Genomic DNA, 22072 nt, shown 5'->3' on the forward strand with positions numbered 1-22072 from the left:
CTGGCATGACTACCCACCAAGTTTTGTTTCAGTTGATTCCTTCTGGGTGTAACTTTTAAATGTTTTATGATGATGAAACTGGATGAATGTGGTTAAAAGCAGGGTCAGGTGGCATGTAGAGAGTTTTGGAACAAGTCACCAGTCAGCAGTTTGTGGACGAGCATTGTCCTGTTGGAATAGTGCATTCAAAAAAGGTGTGCGTTCAAAAAAGGTAAGGCCACTGGTTGCAGGACCTTAATTAGGGTGATCTTTCATAGTATGTAGGCCTGTCACGATTACAGTTTTTTTTACAAGCGATATGTTGCCCCAGAAATGATTGCGATAAGTGATATTGTTGCCATTTTAAGACAATTAAATGACCTCAATATAATAATAACATAATAGAAAAACCAAGGAATTGCACCCTTTAAAGACAATAAACTTTTTATTCCTGTTCACGCACCTAATTTTGGAACCCGAAAAGTTCCCAGCTTGAACCAAAGTAGGTTATAATCATGCACACATTGTACACATATGAAGTGCGGAGGCAGGGGAACAGTGGGTCTGCTCCATACCATGACGTGAAGCCCCGGTCTGTCCCAGCTGGCACGCGTTGGACCGGCATAAAGACTTTGCCTCAGCCTTCACTCGAGAGATACGCTGATTGTGAATGGAAATGCTAAGGCAACACGAACCTGCACTCCCAGGTCATGGTGGCCACGACACAGTCACAATATACAGGGGTTGGACAATGAAACTGAAACACCTGGTTTTAGAGCACAATAATTTATTGTGGTGACGGACAGTTCTGGTGGAAACAGGAGAGTTGTGCTGCACGTTGAATTCTGCCGTGATTTGATCAGCCGTGGTTTTATGTTTTTTTAGTTACAATCCGGGTTAGCACCCGAACATCCCTTTCAGACAGCTTCCTCTTACAGCGTCCACAGTTAATCCTGTTGGATGTGGTTGGTCCTTCTTGGTGGTAAGCTGACATTACCCTGCTGATGATACCGTGGCTCTTGATGCATCACAAAGACTTGCTGTCTTGGTCACAGATGCGCCAGCAAGACGTGCACCAACAATTTGTCCTCTTTTGAACTCTGGTATGTCACACATAATGTTGTGTGCATTGCAATATTTTGAGCAGAACTGTGCTCTTACCCTGCTAACTGAACCTTCACACTCTTACTGCTCTTACTGGTGCAATAATGTGCAATTAATGAAGATTGGCCACCAGGCTGCTCCAATTTAGCCATGATGAAACCTCCCACACTAAAATGATGACAGGTGTTTCAGTTTCATTGTCCAACACCTGTATGTAAGTGCAAACACAATGGACGATATCACGATTATTAAAATGATTGAGGTCATGTCTATTTATTGAACGATAAGTCGATAATGTATTTATTGTGACAGGCCTAGTAGTACGAAATTATTCTTTCTGAGTGCAACTATTTTCACCAAGCCTACACACACACTTACACACACACATGCGCGCTTAAACGCACACACGGCAATCTGCCGTTCTGCTTTTGAACCCAAATACCAGCTGAAGTGAAAGGTCAGGGGGGCTTTCTCATCGTCTGAGACTCGCAAACGGCACTCAGAGACTAAAGTTACGTGGGATAAAAAACAAAGGAGAACATATACCCAACCCACCAACCCCCCCACCCCCCCCCCCCCCCCGCCCCAACCTCCCACCACTCTGACATTTTTAGTCTGGGACAGAGGAAACCGAATGAAAGGGGAAAAAGAGAGGGCGAGAGACATAAAGAGAACAAGAAAAAAAAAGGAAAAGAGAGAGAGAGAGAGAGAGAGCTTGATTTTCATGAGACAGATGACACGCAGATCAGTCATGCTGCTCGAGCAGACGAGAAGGAGAGGGAGGAGAGATCAAAGAGGACGAGTGTGTGTGCGTCTGTGTGTGTGTTCATGTGCATATCTGTGTGTGTGTGTGTGTGTTGTCTTTGGGGGGCTGTTATTTGGATGGGATGATCCTGCACCACATGCCAAAAAGCACTTGCAAGCTGTTCCTTCAATTCCTTTCTTTTTTTTTTCAGTTCGTTTCGTTTCTTTCTTTTTTTTTTTTTTTGCCTTTCCCCATCCACCTCGCCCGTGTTAAAGGTTAAAATCACAGCGTCCGTTAATCATCCACACACACACACACACACACACACACACAGCTAGGGCTACGCTGCTCTTTACACACTCCCCCGGTTCAGCCTTGGTTGGCGCTGCTGGTTTCAAACGTATTTATTTAACCCCTAGCAAGTCTCAAATATCACTATAATAAATATGTTACATTACAAACATGCTGTATATATAATATATGTATTGTAAATGGATACTCAATTGATCCAGACTATGAAGGAACACATAAAGTATCATGTAGTAACTTAAAAGTGTTAAACTTAAACTTAAAATACTCTGTAAAAAAGCATTAAGGTGCTTTTCTTATCTGGGGTGCTGTTAACTTTTAGCGGTTTCTGAGGCCGTGCAACAGAGGAAACTCATGGGCTTCCTTTCTTAGGTCGGTCCTGATGAGGGCCAGTTTCATCATAACATTTTTTTTATTCTTCCTTTCACATCAACTGACCTTCATTTCTTAAAAGTCAGTTTCTTTACTCAGTTGAGTAGTTCTTGCTTCTCATAATATGGAAATCTGGATTAGAACATTGCTCAAATAGAGCTATTATTCACTGTATACCTGTAACTCTACCTCTTCACTACTTTACAACTGATGCTCTCAGTTTAACTTTAACATTAAGAGGCAAGAAATTCAAGTAATTAACTCTTGATTGAGTTCAGCACAGCTGTTAGCTGAAAAAAGCCTGAATTCCAAGTGAGAAAATATAAAAAAAGCCAAGATGTACAAAACTGTCATTTAATCAATTCAGTTACAGTGCATTACCAGCTGATAATGGCACTCATAGAATGCCTCTCAGCCAATCGCGTTGCAGGGTCGGAACTAACTGTGGTATAATATGGATTAGAACATTATTCAAATAGAGCTATTCACTGTATAACTCTACCTCTTCACTACTTTACAACTGATGCTCTCAAACTTTAACATTAAGAGACAAGAAATGCAAGTAAATAACTCTTAAAAAGTTCAGCACAGCTGTTAACTGAAAGCCTGAATTGCAGCTGAGAAAAAAAAAAAAGCCAACATGTTCAAAAAAATTATCTAAGCAAGAGGGGCTACTTTGACGAATCTAAAATAGATAACATATTCTGGTTTTAAAGGGTGTCCAAACTTTTAACCTGAAGAGAAAAAAAATAAATAAATAAATGTAGGTGTTCTAAAACTTTGGAACGGTAGTGTTCAAAAGAAAAACTAAAGAACACTTCATGCTTCATCCCTTATTCAGTGTTTTAACCTGCCAGTAGTATATAATCTATAGCTTATGATATTAGTATGTTGTACACAATTGGGACGCAGCCCCTATAAAGCCCTGAAAGTGGTAATAACCAGCGGCTCTGAACACAGACCGGGAAGTGGCTAGGGAACGCTAAACCCTAAAAAAGCCACCTTTGAATGCGTCTGGAACGAAGCCAATCTCACCCACTCCCTCCAACACATCCCCCCCATCCAGCTCCTCTCCATCTCCAGGGGCCCGAGCCCCGGCTACAGCTGCGGAGTGAATGACAACGCTCCCTGCGAACGTCTGCTAGCGCCCGTCTCGAAGCCGCGAGGGCCCCGTTTCCCAAACACATGGTGCCTGATATCGCTAACCGAGGAGCTTTCAATCTTTATTTACCTAAAACAAAAGAGCCCCCAGCCTTCAGCGGCCCGAGGCCGGCCGTTTTACAGCACGCGGCCCCCCTCCTCCGGCAGCGGGGGCCGGCCATTGTGCGACTCTGTGTGGATCTGAAGCTATTATGGGAGTGTAAATGATTTCGGCAGGAAGTTGCAAATTGTATAAATATTTAGCGTCTAATATAAGAATGAGAAAAAAAGAAACAGAGGGAGAAACAAAACAAACGGAACGGCAAAAGAAAAGGAAACAAAGGAAGTCTAATGACAGAGCTGGACCCGGGCCAAGCGAGCGCGGCCGACTAAATCCAAACACAAAAGGGATCTTGGAGCAAATTTTGGGCACTAACTGTGGCAATAACAGCGCGCCCAGAACAATGAGGCAACAAAAACACCTGGAGAGGATTCAAGCAGGGGGCGACGGGGGGAAATCAGCACAATGAGAAAATTTCGTTCGCTGCCAGAGATCGTGTGTTTATTTCTTCTGCTTTCTGCAAACGTTTGAGAGAATTCGGACGTCTAAATCGCGCCGCACTTCTGTATTGCTATTGTATTGCATGTGTTACTTTGATGTTTTTTTTTCGTCTGCAGCCGAAACAGAAGGCAGGCATGAAATGGAAACCCGCTGCTTTGTGCGCTTTCATACAGGGTTAGTCAGGCCGCTGGAGAATAGAGAGACAGTGAAGGCGTGACTGGTGGAGTGGACAGGATCCAGCTACTACGGGGGTAATGGTATGTGTAGCCACGACCAACTTTTAAGGTACATACTGAGAAAACATGGTTAAAGGTGAGGTAAAAAATCCATATGCCCATCAATGTCGATCATGTTGTAAGAGGGGAGTTGTAGAGGAAAAGTTGTAACTGCCAACTTTTTAACAGCAAGTTGTAACCGGCAGTGTAACCATCAGGATGTAACCATTAGGTTATTAATAATTCCTTTATGTATGAAAATAAATACATCTGCTTTAAAACACTGTAACCTGAGGCCACCAATTGTAACCACCAATTTGTAACTGCTCCTTTGTTACCACCACTTTGTAACCGCCACTTTGTAACTGCCACCTTGTAGCTGCCACTTTGTAACTGCCACTTTGTAACTGCCACTTTGTAACTGCCACTTTGCCACCTTGTAACTGCAATTTTGTAACTGCCACTTTGTAACCACAATCTTGTACTTTGCAACAACCACCTTGTAACCACCACCTTGTAAATGCCACCTTGTAACCACCACCTTGTAAATGCCACCTTGTTACTGCCACCTTGTAATCAATGTAACAGCCACTTTGTAACTGCCACATTGTAACTGCCACAATGTAACTGCCACAATGTAACCACCACAATGTAACCAATGTAACAGCCACTTTGTAACTGCCACATTGTAACTGCCAAAATGTAACCACCACAATGTAACAGCCACTTTGTAACTGCCACTTTGTAACTGCCACCTTGTAACTGCCACCTTGTAACGGCCACCATGTTACCGCCACCTTGTAACTGCCACCTTGTAACTGCCACCGTGTAACGGCCACCATGTTATGGCCACCTTGTAACCACCACCTTGTAACTGCCACAATGTAACCACCACAATGTAACCAATGTAACAGCCACTTTGTAACTGCCACTTTGTAACTGCCACCATGTTACCGCCACCTTGTATCTGCCACCTTGTAACTGTCACCTTGTAAGCATCATGTTGTAACCACCAATTTGTAACTGCTTCCTTGTAACCACCACCTTGTAACAGCCACAATGTAACCAATGTAAAGGCCATCTAGTAACTTCCATATTGTAACCGCCACCTTGTAACAACCAAGTAGTTTCATGTTTATCTGCTACAGAAAGTACTATTCTATGGGCAGTGTGTGTGTGTGTGTGTGTGTGTGTGCATTTGCTCATCTCTGTCAGCAATGGTTGCAACTGAAAGTAAAGCATCTAAATGCATTATTTAGAAGAGGTGTCCACAAACATTTGGACACACAGTTCACTAGCAGTAGTTCTGTAACAGCCGTGTAAAATCCCAACCCAGCGTCCTTTTTCCGTCCTCAGTGTTCCCAAAGAAATTGACCTGGTGGTCAGGGTGTGTGTTAGGGGTTGATAAGACTTGATAGCGACTTAATGGCTTCCATCCTGTATGTGTGTGTATGTGTGTATGTGTGGGAAATAGAGATAGATAAAGAAAGAGAGAGAGAGAGAAAGAGAAAGACAAAAACAGACAGACCGACAACCAAAACACCACAAGCCATGCACCACATAAATAAGCCTCCACACAAACCACACAAACAGCACCAGCGCTCATCAGGTGACGCAGCGTCACCGGCGAGGCCTCGGAAACCCCTGCGGCCTCCGCTCGCCACGGCAACCACCAAATCCTGCAGATCGCCCAGTAATTCCTCTTAAAAAGAGACGCTAAACCTGTCCCGGCCTGATTGCGCTCAGAAACACAGACGCAGGCTTCCCAGACGAAGGTGTGTCTGCCCGTAAGTGGCTGTTGGGAAGGTGTTTAGTCTGAGAGTTTAGCGAAGGGGCTTTGTAGTGGTCGGACACACACCGGAGCCATTTCCACATCCCCCAAACCGCAAAGCGCTGGGGATTTATGGAAAACTCAGGAGCCCCTGCGTTTGTGTTTTGCTGTTTTTCCCCCTAAAGCTGCAATTAATGATGCCTCGGTGTGTTTAATGTCGAGCTAGCCTTATGGAAATAATCACGCTACGTGAAGCGACGACAGGGGCCAGACAAAGGGAAGGCAGCTCAAATAAAAAGAAGACAACAACAAAGTGGGAGGTGGTGCTGGTGGTGGTGGAGCAGTTGTGTAACTCAGGTTGAACAGTGTTATTTGGTTGGGGGCGGAAGGGAGCTAGTTTGCTTGATATGTAGGTGGGTGGGTGGGTGGGTGGGTAAGTGGGTGTATGCGACAGTAAAGCAGGTAGGGTGGTCTTCTTTTACATGGAAAATGTTTTGCCATGTTCTGCAAGAAAAGGATGTTTCATCAAAAATTTGTTGCACCCAGAAGGACATGCAGGATTGCAATGCTTTTACACCCTTCAAAAGAAAGATAAGTTATCAGGAGCAATAAATGATTTTCGACTGGGGATAGGACACCCTGTCAGCAGTCTATTTCCATGGCTTGCACTCATGCACCGTTAAAATAGGAATGTATCTACTGTGATGGGCAAGGTGGTCTGGAAATATCTGGCGTGTTTCTACCTTGGTGGTGGGAAACACAGGTGCGCCACTGACCAATTAAAACCCTGACAACAGTCAACAGTAGGCTGCCCAATCCTATCCTAGTCATGCAAGAAATCTGCATGTGTTGCGCATGTTCAGCACTCGTTACACACACAAATAAACAAAAAAAATCCATATTTTACATTAACAATAAACAAAATAAAGACTAAAATAAAATAAAAAACATTGCTGTTCTTTAAATGAGCTGCTGGCGTACCTTCACAAGATATCAAACCAAATCCTCACAACAATGTTCCCCAAAAATCTAGTAGAAAGCTTTCCCTGGACACTAGAGACATTTACTCTGACAAAAAAAAAAAGTATTTTTAATATCCTTGATTTCAGAAGAAATATTCAATGAGCAGGTGTCCCAAAGCGCTGGTCATGGCATAGAACCTTAAGGAAAAGTTTTTGTGAAGGCAGCAGTATGTGCAGATTTTTTCTGTACTTTATAGATCACTAATAAGTGGGTAATAATATGGTAATATTACGGAAACAAGTTGTATTTATCCATAAATTAAATATCAGATTCCTACTTGGTGCTGATTAATAAATTATATTATATTTTCTTTTGGACTACCACTACAATCTTTATACTGTTATGGAGCTATTGCCTCGACAATTACTGATTTATTAATCATTTATTAACAAGTAGGAAACTGATAACTTGTTTTTACAATATTACCATATTATTACCCACTTACTAGCTATCTGTAAAGTGCTACCCAAATTTTAATAGCCTTGATTTCAGAAGAAACATTGAATGAGCAGGTGTCCCAATACGTTTGGCCATACAATTGGTACTCTGTAATAATACAGCAGTTATTACTGCTTTATAAGCACTGCCATCGGGTACAATCATCTACAGAGCTTGTCCTCCAACTAACAAACCATCCAACATCAACAGCTGACTCCACTGATGCTCTCAAAGGGGTTTAATACCATCAAATCTTTACTGCAAAAAAAATAATCAAATAAATAAACTTCTGGGAATAGTAGAGGCTGTTACTACAGTAAATGTGGGACAACTAATCTAATAATACTCTTGATTTTAATAGAAATTCTGATTAAAAAAACTGGTATCCACCATTTTTTGGATTCTCAAAATGTATCTAAAGCAGTAGAGCGGAAACACACTGAACACACTGAAGTGTGTGAACCAACACTGTTGTCTCTCAGGGTCATTTTGTTTGTTTGAACTGAGCAGCAAACACACTGAAGGACTGCTCTCCATCTCTTTCACACACACACACACACACTCGCAGCCTTTTGAAGCTGCCACCCACAGTCATAGAGTCAGTGTAGCCGAGCAGCTGCTCCTGATTACTCATGTTTACAGTGAGCATCGGGCATCTGCTGGGTGCAATCTCTCTTTTACACACACACACACACTTTCACACACACACTTTCACACTCTAATGTCCTACACACACACATTGATGATAAGTGCTCACACTCACTTTCGCACACCCCTAGCAAGCATGTAACAACGTAAATGAACTGATTTACCAAACCAGGTGTCGATATGATGATAACTATAAACAATACTTCTTACTGTACTTTCTATACTAATCACAGCAGTGCTGCTGGCGTTTTTGAACCCCTCAGTTGAACACAGCTGGACTAGAGGATGACCAACACTGTAAACTGTGCAGCAATAGATTCAGAGATTCTGTCTCTGACTTTACTTTATCTACAATGTTGAGCTGCTATTGTAGGTAGGGTCTAATAAAGTGATTAATTAAACACAGTGTTTAAAAACGCCAGCAGCACTGCTGCAGTGTCAGATCCACTCACATTTCTATTTTGTACAATTATATCCCTCATTTTGGAACAGATTTACAAGGGAATTGGGACAACCCTTTGAGCACTCGATACAGATATAACTAGCTATAGCAGTGGAGCGCTAAAGTTCAGCAACCTACCTGCTGCTGCTTAACTAGTTAACTTCAATTACGACAAAACAAAACAAACTTATAACTAAAAATATTTTACTCTATTTTTCTTTTCCACCTTAAATGATGCACTCTCTGACATTAGCTGCACCATTTAAGTTGGAACGAGAAAGTTTGTTAGCTATCTAGCTATTTAAACAAACTACTAGGGATTTTTTCTTATGCTTGTTATGAAGAAAATGGATATAAAACACTGGAACGACACATTAAACTCTGGTAATATAGTGGGTTTTTTTTTAACAAGGTTGAATGTGCCGCCATCTTGCTAGTCATTCTCCTAACCCTCTGTTTTGAGTGTGCCTCAAGTACCCCTCCAGCCTAACAATAAGAATCGGCACAACCTACCCTTAGGCATGAAAGCATAAAACAGAGGGGTAGGGCTAAGTGGTTGGGCTCCCCCACTCCCCCGTCGGCCTGCACTCACACTACATTTAAACAATCCGTGCCTGAGCACACTTACATTATTACTTTCAACAACAAATTCAACAACCCCGCCATGTAAAGCACCCTCTCTCAAGAGCACGTACCCACTGTGTCCTTGATAAAAGTGGAGATAATCTGCTTTAACTTACATTGAAATCCTAGGGTGATGACGATCAGCACAAGGCTGCATCTGTGAGCTGATGTATCGGAACCGAGTCGCTGCGCTTTTCTTCCGAGTGCACTCTCATGCTACTTGGCAATACCACAGAACTCAGCAGCAGTTCAAAAAGAGGTGGTGGCTGTCTTCACATGTATCGGAGGAGGCATGTGCTAGTCTTTACCCTCGTGGTTTTCACTAGGGGCATCACTAATGATAGGGGGAGTCCTAATAAGTGTGTTGGGAAAATTGGACTTGTAACTTACAGAAAAAATGGGATATAAAAAAAAAGGATATGTGTGTGTTGCCACACAGTGTTAGTGTTTCGCAGTTAGACGTGTTCGGAGACGGTAATGTTGAGCAGAGTCCCGCCAGGTCGCCCCTGGACGAGGCCGAGCGGGACGAGGCCGGGGGCTGTGCGATGGTTGGACGCCATCAAACACGCTGACCTTTAGCGAAAAGGTCTGAGGCAGGAGAACGACACAATGTGCGAAGACACTAACGCGCTGTGTGAATAGCCAGTTATAATTAGATCAACAGTGCCCTGTCTGTGTGTGTATGGGAATGTGTGGGTGTGTATGGGATGGTGGGGGGGGGTGGTGTAAAGATAAAGAGCGAGGGAGAGAGAAAGATAGATAGAGAGAGAGAGTTCAGCATGTTTTGTGTATCTCACTCGTTCTAACTGACTGTTACTAACCGAACAGGATGGACAGAGATATCAACAGGAAGTCTGTGATTGTTGCTGCTAATTGGAGTTCAAAGGAGCTTGGATGTGTTTTGCATAAATACAGGGAAGAGATTTTCCATGTGGTTGCGAAGCAAACGGGTTACACACACACACACACTTATACACAAACACACACACACACACACACACACACAGAGACACGCTACCGTAGTCTTCTCGGTGAACTGCGTGACTTTTCACAGCTGTCGTTTCTTGTATTTGATACTGTATAAATGATGCAGTATAACCCAGCTGAACATGTGTGTATTATAATTACTTTTATTTTATTTATATCAACGATTTCACAGTGTGTCTTAGTGCGGACGGCCAACAAATCTATGTCTAGAGGACCTTTGGTCTTCATTACAGGCTCTTTGACAGCCCAACACTATGTCAATGAAAGCGCAGCGAAAGTTCTACTAAAGACTCCAATGCTACATCACCTAATTACCTATCCAATCAGCTGTTCCCTCTGCCTTTAAATAAGATCACTCATTCAGTACCTTTGCTGCCTTTCAGACGCTGATGGTCGTTCTTACCCTCCTCCTTCCTCACCGCCTCCAGGTTGGTCCCGTTTGGTTGCCCGGGGGTTGGCTCCGCCCCTGTCTCCAATGTACGACAGGATCTGCAGAGCCCAGATGAATCAAGACCTGGGCCGATGACGGGGCCTACGCCAAAGACTCTACTAGAGGACTGTTTCAATATAACCTCTTTATATATGTATCTTTGTTTTGCTAAATATGTTAAAACATTAACACACACTCTGATGCGTTATTCCATAGGTTCTTACAGCCATTTCAGGCAGAAACATGGGCCAGGTAAAAATTTTTTATTTTTTAATAAAAACATGAGGACACTGTACTTCCTGTACAAGGACAAAGGTTAGTTTTTATACTAAACTTTTTATAGGTCCTAGTAATCCCAAATAGCAAGGAGAAAGTAAAAAATGTCAGGCATATGTCCAGGTCTCAGGAGGTTATAACTTTTATCAGATCTCACTAATGTTTTGTGGCTGATAGCATCAAATCCTCACAGCAATGTTCCAGCTACTAGTGTAGAGGCAATGTTTCTGAAGCAATGTACTCTATTAATAGGCTTGATTTCATAAGAAACTCCAGACAAGCTGGTGTCTGAAAACGTTTGCACTCTCAGACACACTGTACTAATTTAACTTTAATGCTCCAGCTCTGTCCAACATCTACCACCTACCCCCCCCCCCCGCCCCCACCCTCGCCGTCCTCCTGGAGACCCCTCATTATACAGCAGGATTCTGCTGATTCTGAGCCCATGGTGGAGGACCTTAATGGAGGGATGGAACGAAGGTGGGCATCAGAGAGGAGTACGGGGGGGGGGGGGGGGGTGTTCAACTTCATTAAGTGTTCATCTATTATCAGCTGATTTCTTCCCTATTATCCCTCCATCCTGCAGGAATCCCATTTCTCCCCCCATCAAATCCCATTATCATTTCAGAGGAGCGTTCCGCTCATCTGTCACCTGAAGCCCGAGAGAGGAGCGCACTAATGGAGCTGAGTGAGGAGGACTTACTTCAGCCACAGCCTGCTCCTCTACCTCTACCTGCACTCCTCCTTTCTTCTCCTCTGCTCTCTATTCTCCTCCTTCATTATCCTCTGGTCTTTTTCTTTCTCTTGTCTCGTCTCTCCCTATTCTGTCTTGTCCTGTCTCATTCCATCCCTTCCTGTCCTGCCTTGTCTCTTCTCTTTTCTTCTCTTCTCTGTCTCGTCTTGACCTGTCCTGCCTTGGCCCATCTCATTCTGTCCTGCTTTTTCTCCTCTTCTCTTCTCTTCTCTTTTATTATTTTTTTATCTTTTCCTTTCCCGTCTTGTCTTATCCCACCCTGTCCTGCCTCTTCTCTTCTTTTCTCTTCTCATTTCTTTCCTTTTTTCTCTACTTTTGTCATCTGTTCCTTTCTTCTCTTCTCTTCTCATTTCTTCTCTTCTCATTTCTTCTTTTCTCTTCTCTTTTGTTTTAATTTCTTTCATTTCCTTTCTTCTCTTTTCTTCTCTTCTCATTTCTTCTCTTCCCTTCTCATTTCTTCTTTTCTCTTCTCTTTTGTTTTAATTTCTTTCCTTTCCTTTCTTCTCTTTTCTTCTCTGACCTTCTCTTCTGTTCTGTTTTAATTTCTTTCCTTTCTTATCTTTTCTTGTCATTTCTTTCCTTTCTTTTCTTCTCTTCTCTTTTCATTTCTGTCCTTTCTTCTCTTCTCTTCTGTTTTCATTTCTCTTTTCATTTCTTCTATTCTCTTCACTTCCTTCCTCTCTTCTCTTCTGTTTTCATTTCTTGCCTTTCATCTATTCTCTTCTATTCTTTTCTCTTGTCATTTCTTACCTTTACTTTCCTTTCTTCTCTTCTCTTCTCATTTCGTTCCTCGCTTCTCTTTTTTGTCCTCCCTATTCTATTCTTCTCTTTTATGATCTTCTGATCTTTTCCTTTCTCTTGTCTTATCTTGTCCTGTCTCATCCTGTCCTGCCACTTCTCTTCTATTCTTTTCTTTTCTCATTTGTTTCTTTCCTTTCTTCTCTTTACATACTTCTCTTTCTTCTTTATTCTTCTCAAATTTCTCTGTTTTCTTCTCTTCTTTTCTTTTTTCGCTTCTGTTCTCCTCTTCCTTTTGTCTAATTCTCTTCTTATCATTTCTTCTTTTCTTCTTTTTTTACTCCTTTCTTCACTTTTCCTCTCTTACCATTTTAAGCACAGACTAACTTTTTAATCAGGTAACTGTGATTATAAGTATAGAGACATTTATTTGGACACAAAAGCAAAAATACCTGTAATTCACTCTAATTATAAATATATAAATAAATTATAATTAGTAAATGAGTAAATTAAATGTAATATTAGTGATAAAGTACAGAACTTTAAAGCTTAATGCTTTCACTTTTGTGCTGCATTGCCTCAAAATCAGCTGCCATTAGTCTGGGCTGTGTCTCAGTTTATTGGATTAATCATCTTCAGTTATAATCTTGTCTCAGTTATCAGTGGTGAAACGCAGCTGTCTGTACTGCGTGTGCTGCGTCTTTCACAATCAGCTCAATACAACACTTCCGTCCTGCATTCTTCTCTGACAGGACGGCGTGACCGTGTCCAGAGCCGTCCCTGCACTTCCCGTGTCCACAGCCCTCCAGGCCACAGCTGTTCTAGGAATCTCTATTTAACCAGAGATGAGCTCACATCCTGGTAATCAGGGCAGGGGGTGTGCTGCTAAAAACAGGGCTCCAATCAAGTCTGGGCAGCCGCCAGAGTTCCCCTGTCACATTGTCGCCCGGTGCTGCTGCACTACAAGCCTCACGTAGCCTCACAGAGCTCAGGAACGAGTGAAACATGCTACCGAATAAACGTGGGGTCAGTAGAATAGAACAGAACACAGAGCAAACTGCTCCTCACCTGGTTTCACTGTCTGGTGAAAACAAAAGCTAAGAAAGTCTGTGGATTTTGTGGAAAGATGCTAAAGATGTGCAAAAAAGTATAATCATAAACATAATGTATGCTGTAAGCCATTAGCATTAGCATGAGCAAATTAGCTAATAAAATACTAAGCTTAGATTCCGCTGATTGGCTTCTGACTATGGCGAGTAAAACACAGCTCTGGAAAAAAAATTAAGAGACCAATTCAGTTTCTGAATCAGTTTCTCTGATTTTGCTATTTATAAATATTGTCATTTAGAGCATTTATTTGCAAAAAATGAGAAATGGCTGAAATAATACAAAAGATGCAGAGCTTTCAGACCTCAAATAATGCAAAGAAAACAAGTTCATATTCATAAAGTTTCACGTTTTCATAAATCAATATTTGGTGGAATAACCCTGGTTTTTAATCACAGTTTTCATGCATCTTGGCATCATGTTCTCCTCCACCAGTCTTACACACTGCTTTTGGATAAGCAGTTCAGTTTGGTTTGATGGCTTGGTATCTGGAATTTGGTAAAATCCAGAGCTGTATATATAACTGTATATACTCATCATCTAAGAAAATTTAAGATCAGACCACAGGAATGAAACTTGGTGGGTAGTTGTGTCAGACTGTAAACTAAAAAATCGACCAATAATGGAGATACTTGTTTTTCACTGGACAACGACAATTTGTAGCCGAGCTCTGCTTGAACTCAGTTCTAAACTTAGCACCGCAGTTAGGTTAGCGGCTAATGCTAATGCTGCTGCACCAAGCCTTAGTGTTGGAGAAACTACAGTAATGTAACTGTCGGTTTTTGGAAAAAATTAAAGGGTTTTAAGAGAGCCTTATAGTCCGAAAAATACGGACAATGAATGAAAAAATCCCTCATGATTCACTATTACGGGAAAAAAAACAGAAAGAGAGTAATAAAGTGAGAAATAAAAAAAAGTGCTGTTCTGCACCGCTTGACCCTCGTCCACACCCCTCTCTCTCTCTCTGTCTCTATCTTTCTCTCTCTCTCTCTCTCTCTCTCTCTCTCCGCTATATATTATTAGTATTCTACAGGAAGCCTCAGCACTCAAGGTTACCCTCACTCTAAACTGCTGAAGATAAAAAAACTGTCCTCCTCATTAGCATCTGTGGGTAAAACCCAGCTAATCTTATTCACACTTATCCCTCTCGCGGTGACACCGTGCCCCCGTTTTTCTATTCTTTCCCCCGGTAAAGGTTACGACCTCATTTTCTGAGCATTTTCTCCCGTAAATCTGCTTACAAATCAGAGTTTGTGGAGAATAAGGGCCGCCTCTGAGGACCCTCTCCTCGCCCCACCTTTTCTCCTCTCTTCAGCTTTAATTGAATGCAATAATAGATGCTGCCAGAGAGGAGCACCGATCTAATAATATGAACGTCAGTATCTTCTGTGACTTTGGAGATCTTGTTTGGGAAATCCATATGATTACAGGCTCTGGTCTATCAAAGATATTAAAGATCTATGGGTATTTTTAATATCTTTTAAAGTTTTCTTAAACTTCTTAAATATTAGGATATATTATTCCACAATGTTTGACCCCACTTCTGCCATAATCTGCCCTACCTAACGATCTGACCCAGCTATCATATACTTATACTTCTTTTTAATTGAGCTAAACTGCTGATTAGGCACAGTTTAATCTGATTTATTATCCAAATCACATACTGCTATAAACAAATGCTGTTTCTGCTGCTGCTCCATGCTGTTTACACACTGACCGCAGCAGTATGTGCAGCGTTCACTGCTGATTTTTTTTTTTAGCATACGTTACATTATCCACTATAACAACTTGCATCTTAAGAAGAACAAATGAGATTTATCCCAGTTAAACTCAGAATATTGTTGTGGTTAATTAAATTAACTAATTCGTTTTTTTTAAAGAACAGTCCTAATGAAATGCTGGCTACATTTATTTAAAAGCATGATACATATAGGCTTTGTAAAACATTTATAAACATTGAATTACAGCCAATGAAAACACAAAAATCAGTGTCTCAGAAAATTATGATATCATATAAGACCAATTGGTTCTGTTGGCAGTGTGGGCAGTGTGCCAAGTCCTGCTGGAAAATGAAATCCATAAAAGTAGTCAGCAGAGTGAAGCAGGAAGGGCTTTATGATTTTGATATAGCACAGTGGATCAACACCAGCAGATGACATGGCTCTCCAAACCATCACTGAGTTTTTTGGAGATTTTTTTCTTCTGCAAATGTTAGTCTGTTTGCCCTGTACTGTAAAACAGAACATCTCCAAAGGTCTTGGGTGATGATCTTTATATTTATATACCAGATCAAAGCTATTTAGGTGCCATAAATGGGACCGATTCAATACTTAGCAGATGGTTTTAATGTTATGGCTGATCAGCAAAAATACCTCTATACAGAAACAACGCAGGAACAAAAGGCACAGGCTGATACAAGTGTAGCCACGGTAATCACCCCAATCTCAGACATAACATCTGACGAGGAAGAAGGAAACGTGAGGGCGAGTTTAACTAAACACAGCACTGGAAACACCTGGAGAGGGAGGGGTCACTGACTAGACACAGGTGTGAACAATGAATAACAGGTGGGCAAGTGGGGCGGAGACTGAACACAAAAATAAACACCTCGCATATGTACCACCAGAGCCACGAGGGAGGAATAAAAACAGGGAAGAAAGCAGAAAGAGGCAAGGATAAGAGATAGATGGATATGATACGTCTGTTTTAGGTAAGTCTGGCTTAGTGTGGGTCTAAAAGAAGCAACAAAAGGCATTTCTAGACCCCTTAATTATACCCTGCACTGATACATTGCTGGTGCATTTCTATCTTGTAAACGCAAAACACAGGTGCACCACTGACTGATTAAAACCCTGACAACAGTCAACCATCAACAGTCAATGTAAAGTGGTAGCTAGCCCCACTTTGCATCAACAATAAACAAAATACTAAATAAAAAAACTTTGCTGTTCTAGTAAATGACCATGATAAATTAAGAGAATTAGTACATGCATTTTTTTTTTGCACTTTTGCATATTTCGAGACGCACTAGGTCTACTTTTCCTGTCGTTACTATAGCAAAGTTTTTGGAGTTTTTAAAACTCTTTCTGAGCACTGTCTCAAATCACATTGTACACCCAACATGTTTTACTAGTAATAAAAACCTAAATCAGTTTACTGTTGTAAGTAAAGGCATGCAAAAAAGAGAATTGTTTAATCAATGGATATTTTAAACTGATTTTAAATCAGACAGGACATGTACTGTTTGGGTGGAATTACTGCTTTTTACGACCTAAGAAGTGCACTACATAGCGGAGATGGACTGATGAGAGCCAGTTTCATCATAATGTTTTATATGGTCTTTGCGGTGACTGCACTTGAAGATACTTTCTTGAAAGTTCTTAAAAAGTTTCGAATTGATTGATCTTTGTGTCTCGAAGTATTATTTTCTTTATTTAGTTGAGTAGTTGTTGCTTCTCATAATCTGGATTAGAACATTAATCAAATAGAGCTATTGTTCACTGTATACCTGTAACTCTACCTCTTCACTACTTTACAATTGAGACAAGCAATTTAAGTAATTAACTCTTGACGAGTTTAGCACAGCTGTTAACTGAAAGCCTGAATTCCAGAGAAAATTCATTTGTGATATGCAAAGCTGTCATCTAAGCAAGACGAGCTACTTTGAAGAATTTAAAAATAGAAAAATAGTGTACATGACTTGCCCAAGCATGAATTTATTTTCTGAGACTCACCCATACTGGAGTTGATGTCTCCATTCTCAGAGTCTGCACCATGGTTGTTACTGCTGTGGTAGCTGTTCAACACCTCCATTTTAATCTTCTTCTTCATGGCTTCTGCTAGAGTGGCAGCTGTTAGACCTGAGAGAGAGAGAGAGAGAGAGCATGATTAAATGTATGTCCAGGAAATTTTTAAACAGATATAGCTAACTAGATCTATCTAAACTGTGGTCATGAAGGGATGCACATGGTCAGCATTAATACGCTTCAATAGTCTGTGACACTCAAGCTACGATTGTTGATGTATTACGTAAAGAGCCACAAAACCCTAAACCATATATATATATATATTTTTTTTTTTATTAATAGCTGAAATGTGTTCTTTTGCAGTCATAAATCACACCAGTTCTGCTTACAATTATTATAAACATTTCCTAACCTTTAAAAAACACTTTTACTGTGGTAATGTCCACCTCTGCAGCACTGCTACCTCTCAGGTTTAACTGAGCTATAGGTGTGGATGCTGCTGCTGCAGCTCAGCCAATCAGCTCTCCTTCCTGCCCCCACCTCTAAACCCATACATCACCCAGCAGTGCTGCTCCCAAACTACCCCTCCTATTTTTTAGCCTTTTTCAAATTTGAGCCGAGTGTGGAGTCAGCTAAAATCAGGGAGTTTAGTGCCACTTTAAACAATATCTACACAGTTATTAAAGGCACTTATTATAAAGTATTTTTTTAAATAAATAATTCAGTTATGAATTTGAGTGAAGAACTGAAGTTTAGGCTTCTGTATACGGTTTAAAACTTAAAACTCATATCTAACAGCACATTCAGAAGATTTTAAATAAAACAGTCTAGGCAGCACGCTGTCAAATACTGCTCTGAGATCAGTGTTGCTTTATCAGTGACGTATGAAGGATGCTGGACTCAGGGTGGGCTGGATAAGGGCTGCATGGCCCCCCTCTCTTTCCATCACAATCTACTGATTAGCATTCATGCTGTCAGGCACCTGCCCAACGTCACAAGCCTCAGCTAACACACACTGACTTTGCCCCGGTGTGTGTGTGTGTGTGTGTGTGTGTATCCTCGGTGTTACAGCGTAATTCAATTAGGCTCAGATTAGCATCCCTTCACTGCACTGAAAGATGATGCTGAGTACAGGACTATAGACTCAGCTCCCTCCATCCCTCCCTCACTGTTTCTTTACTTACCAGCAAAAAGCATCCAATCACTGCTTTTATAATAATTCCCCAAAAATACAACACTATGCATCCTTTCACACACTCCGCGTAAAGTGCGTCGCAACGCTCATTGCTATCTTACACCCCGTCAACAGTCTATTTTTATGTTGCGCCCGCGCTGTTAAAATAGCGTCAGAGTTTAGGAATAAATCTACACTGACGATATGAGGCGTGATGGTCTGGAAGTGAGGTGTGTTCAGGTACATTTTTGGTGTGTTGCTACAGTATTTTGGAGGTTGAAAACACAGGAGCTCCACTGACTGATTAAAACCCTGACAACAGTCAATCATCAGAGTCCATTCCTATAGATGCTCCCACCACGTATAAACTCCCACTCGTTACACACACACACACACACACACGGACGCACTGCAGAGCTTAAACCCGACGTTTAACTCAACAATAAACAGAATAAAGAATAAAATGACATTACTGTTCCCTTAAATAAGCTGCTAGTGTATCTTTACAGAGTGAACACGCATTTCAAAAGCATTGCTCTGTTAAGATACGAATGCGCCAAAGTCAGAGCTCACCTGCCTCTTAGAGGGAATGGCAGGATTTTGCTTTTATTTGCTCTTTTCAATTTCAACAAAACTGACTATGCAAAAAATTAAACAGGCTACAACTATAAAAGAATCACAGTCCGTTCATTAATATCTGCTTTTTGTTTGTTTTCAAAAGTAATGCATATACATACAGCTCGGGAAAAAATAAGAGAGCAGTTAAAAACGATGAGTTTCTTTGATTTTACCAAATTAAAAACCTCTGGAATATAATCAAGATTAAGATAGATGATCACAAACCATCAAACCAACCTGAACAGCTTGAATGTTTACACCAGGAGTGTGTAGCAAAAATGTATCCAAAAGCAGTGTGTAAGACTGGAGGAGGAGAACATGATGCCCAGATGGATGAAAATTGTGATTAAAAACCAGGGTTATTCCACCAAATATTGATTTCTGGACTCTTAAAACTTTATGAATATAAACTTGTTTTCTTTGCAATTATTTGAGACCTGAAAGATTTTTTGTAATCTCAGCAATTTTTCATTTTTTAGAGAAATTATTTCAGCGATTTCTCCTTTTTTTAGAGCGGTCTCTTAATTTTTATATATATATATATAGTGTGAACACTAGAAATGGATCCTGAGTCCTGAACCAAGATTTCCAAGCCTTGGAAAGTGACGTTTTAAGAAGCAGGACATCTAAACCAGCAAGTTTAGAAGAAGCGTAATCAGCGAGTATGGAGCATAACGGATTATTTAACGTATCTACTTAATAAAAACACGTTTCCAGACTCTCCGGGGAGGCGAGAGCTCCACGGGGAGGAGACACCGTTCTGTAGACCAAACCGAGACTCAAACCCGGCCCAGAGTTCTGCTACTTTAGCTGGCTGGCATTTACACTCGCGGAGATTGGCTACAGTTTATTGTGCAAGTATGAGGTAATTGGCAGCACTGTGTCTATGTGTGTGTGTATCTATGTGAGTGTGTGTGTGTGTGTGTGTGTGAGAGAGAGTGTTTTCTCTCGGTTGCTCTCCAAATGCTTTCACAAAATGTCAAGATCAGAGCATGAAAGCCAAGGCCCCCATTCAGCCAGCAGAGAGGACGATATCAAAGCGCTCCTCTTTCTCTCTTTTCAAGCCACTCGGAGAAGAAAAAACTGTCCTCTCTCTCTCTCTCTCTTTTACTCTCTCTCTCTCTCTCTTTCCCTCCCTCCATCTCCCCGGAGGCCTTTGAGTTCCCATCTCCATAGCTGACATTGATAGTGTGACCTCTGCTGAAGATAAAAGAAAACTTGAGGCTGCCTGCACTATGGATTCACCAGCACACACACACACACACACTCTTGTACACACACACACACACTCGTACACACACTCTTTCTAAACGAGTACAAATGCACAGGCTACACACTTTCTAGGGCTCGCTTTGAGGACTGGGGGGGGAAGAAAGGAGCAGATTGAGAGAGAGAGAGTTTTCACACACACACACACACACACACTGACGCACACACACACACATTTAAACAAACACAAAAGCAAGCCAAGGGCGGCTCAGATGTCGATGCACAGCAAATACTATGCTGGTAAAAAGAAAGGTGCCGCTGCATTCAATAGTGTTCATCTCCATGTATTTCAATGGGAGTCAGTTACATTAACACTAACATACTTGGGATGAAATTAGAGTTTTTAGAGTTCATAAATTTACTTTGACTTTTATTTGATTGCATGTAGTATAAACCTGAGATATTGTATCTAATTTAATTTATCAGCATACACTACCATTTAGAAGTTTGGGCACACCTTCTAATTCATTGTTTAATTTAGTGTTTACTTTGTAGATTAATATTAAAGACAAGAAAACAATTAAGGGACACGTATTAAATTAAATTAGATAGTAAACAGTGAAAAAATAGTGTTAGTCCTCCACATTAATCCCCTGATCTAAACCTGATGAACTGAGATGGTGATTTGAGGTGATTTAATTGGGAGGAGCTGGAGCTTCACAGCCTAAAGGAAAAGCAGCAGCAGCTATTGTTCATCAGCACCTCCAGGAACTCCTTCCTTCAAGATGCTGAGAAAACTATTCCAGGTGACTCTCCCTCATGAAGACACTGAGATTAAAATCTCACAGAGAGTGTGCAGATCTGTCCTCAAAGATAAATGTGACGCTTATTTAGAAGAATCTAAAGTAGAAAGCCTATTCTGGTTTGTTAAACACTTTATTTATTGAATAATCCAGCATGTGTTCCTGTATATCTTTAATATAGTCTTCACTATTAAATTTAAAATGTAAAAAAATACTGAGGACAGGTCAGGACTGCAGACAAATAGAATATAAATGCATGGAAATGTCATCTTGAAAAGAAAGCATATATTACTCTAAGATCTCAAGATACTTTGTGTTCCTGCATTAATGCCTAACATGTGTTAAATGAACGTATAATTGTGAGCTCAAGTTCACAGCTTTCCCATTGGTCCCTGCAACCTTTCATTTGCATAGTTGGTGTGTCTATTGTAATGATGGGCAAAGAAACACACATAAGGCATGTTCCAATTTTCTTAAATAATCATGGGTGTACTTTGGGCGTAATGTGAAATAAACCAATCAGTGTATCATTTGCCATTCCCGTTAAGAGCCAGGTGAGCTCTGACTTTGGCAGATTGCTATTTTAGCAGCGCAGCTACCTGGATGTGTCCAATGCTTCTCAACAGAGGAAACTGACCTGCTGGTTTACACTCATTCATTCTGTATATTATGGATGTTAAAGTTAGCATAGCTGCCAACAGGCATGTGCAATGGATTTGTGCCTTGATAGCAATGAACGTCTGACTGTGGAAGTCTGTGAAGGTGGTTTTCAGTAATCAGTGGAGTGCCTGTGTTTCCCACTGCCAAGATACCTAAACACACATTACTTCCATACCACCATGCCCGTCAGTCAACATC

General features: G+C 41.1%; 2 protein-coding genes across 5 annotated transcripts in view; one reads left to right on the plus strand and one right to left on the minus strand.

Annotated features, from left to right (window-relative positions):
• tmem41ab (transmembrane protein 41ab) overlaps window positions 1-22072 on the plus strand; it is a 519270-nt gene that overhangs the window by 227328 nt on the left and 269870 nt on the right. The gene's annotated exons all lie outside the window — the stretch shown is intronic.
• The window catches only part of dachc (dachshund c), a 117064-nt gene that overhangs the window by 44129 nt on the left and 50863 nt on the right, over window positions 1-22072 (minus strand). For all 4 annotated transcript variants that reach the window (XM_022674613.2, XM_022674614.2, XM_022674615.2 and 1 more), the window contains exon 3: window positions 17399-17524. In XM_022674613.2, the coding sequence (XP_022530334.2) occupies window positions 17399-17524 (126 nt within the window). The remainder of the gene's footprint in view (window positions 1-17398; window positions 17525-22072) is intronic.

The sequence above is a fragment of the Astyanax mexicanus genome, chromosome 21 (genome assembly GCF_023375975.1).
Source record: "Astyanax mexicanus isolate ESR-SI-001 chromosome 21, AstMex3_surface, whole genome shotgun sequence".
NCBI lineage: Eukaryota > Metazoa > Chordata > Actinopteri > Characiformes > Acestrorhamphidae > Astyanax > Astyanax mexicanus.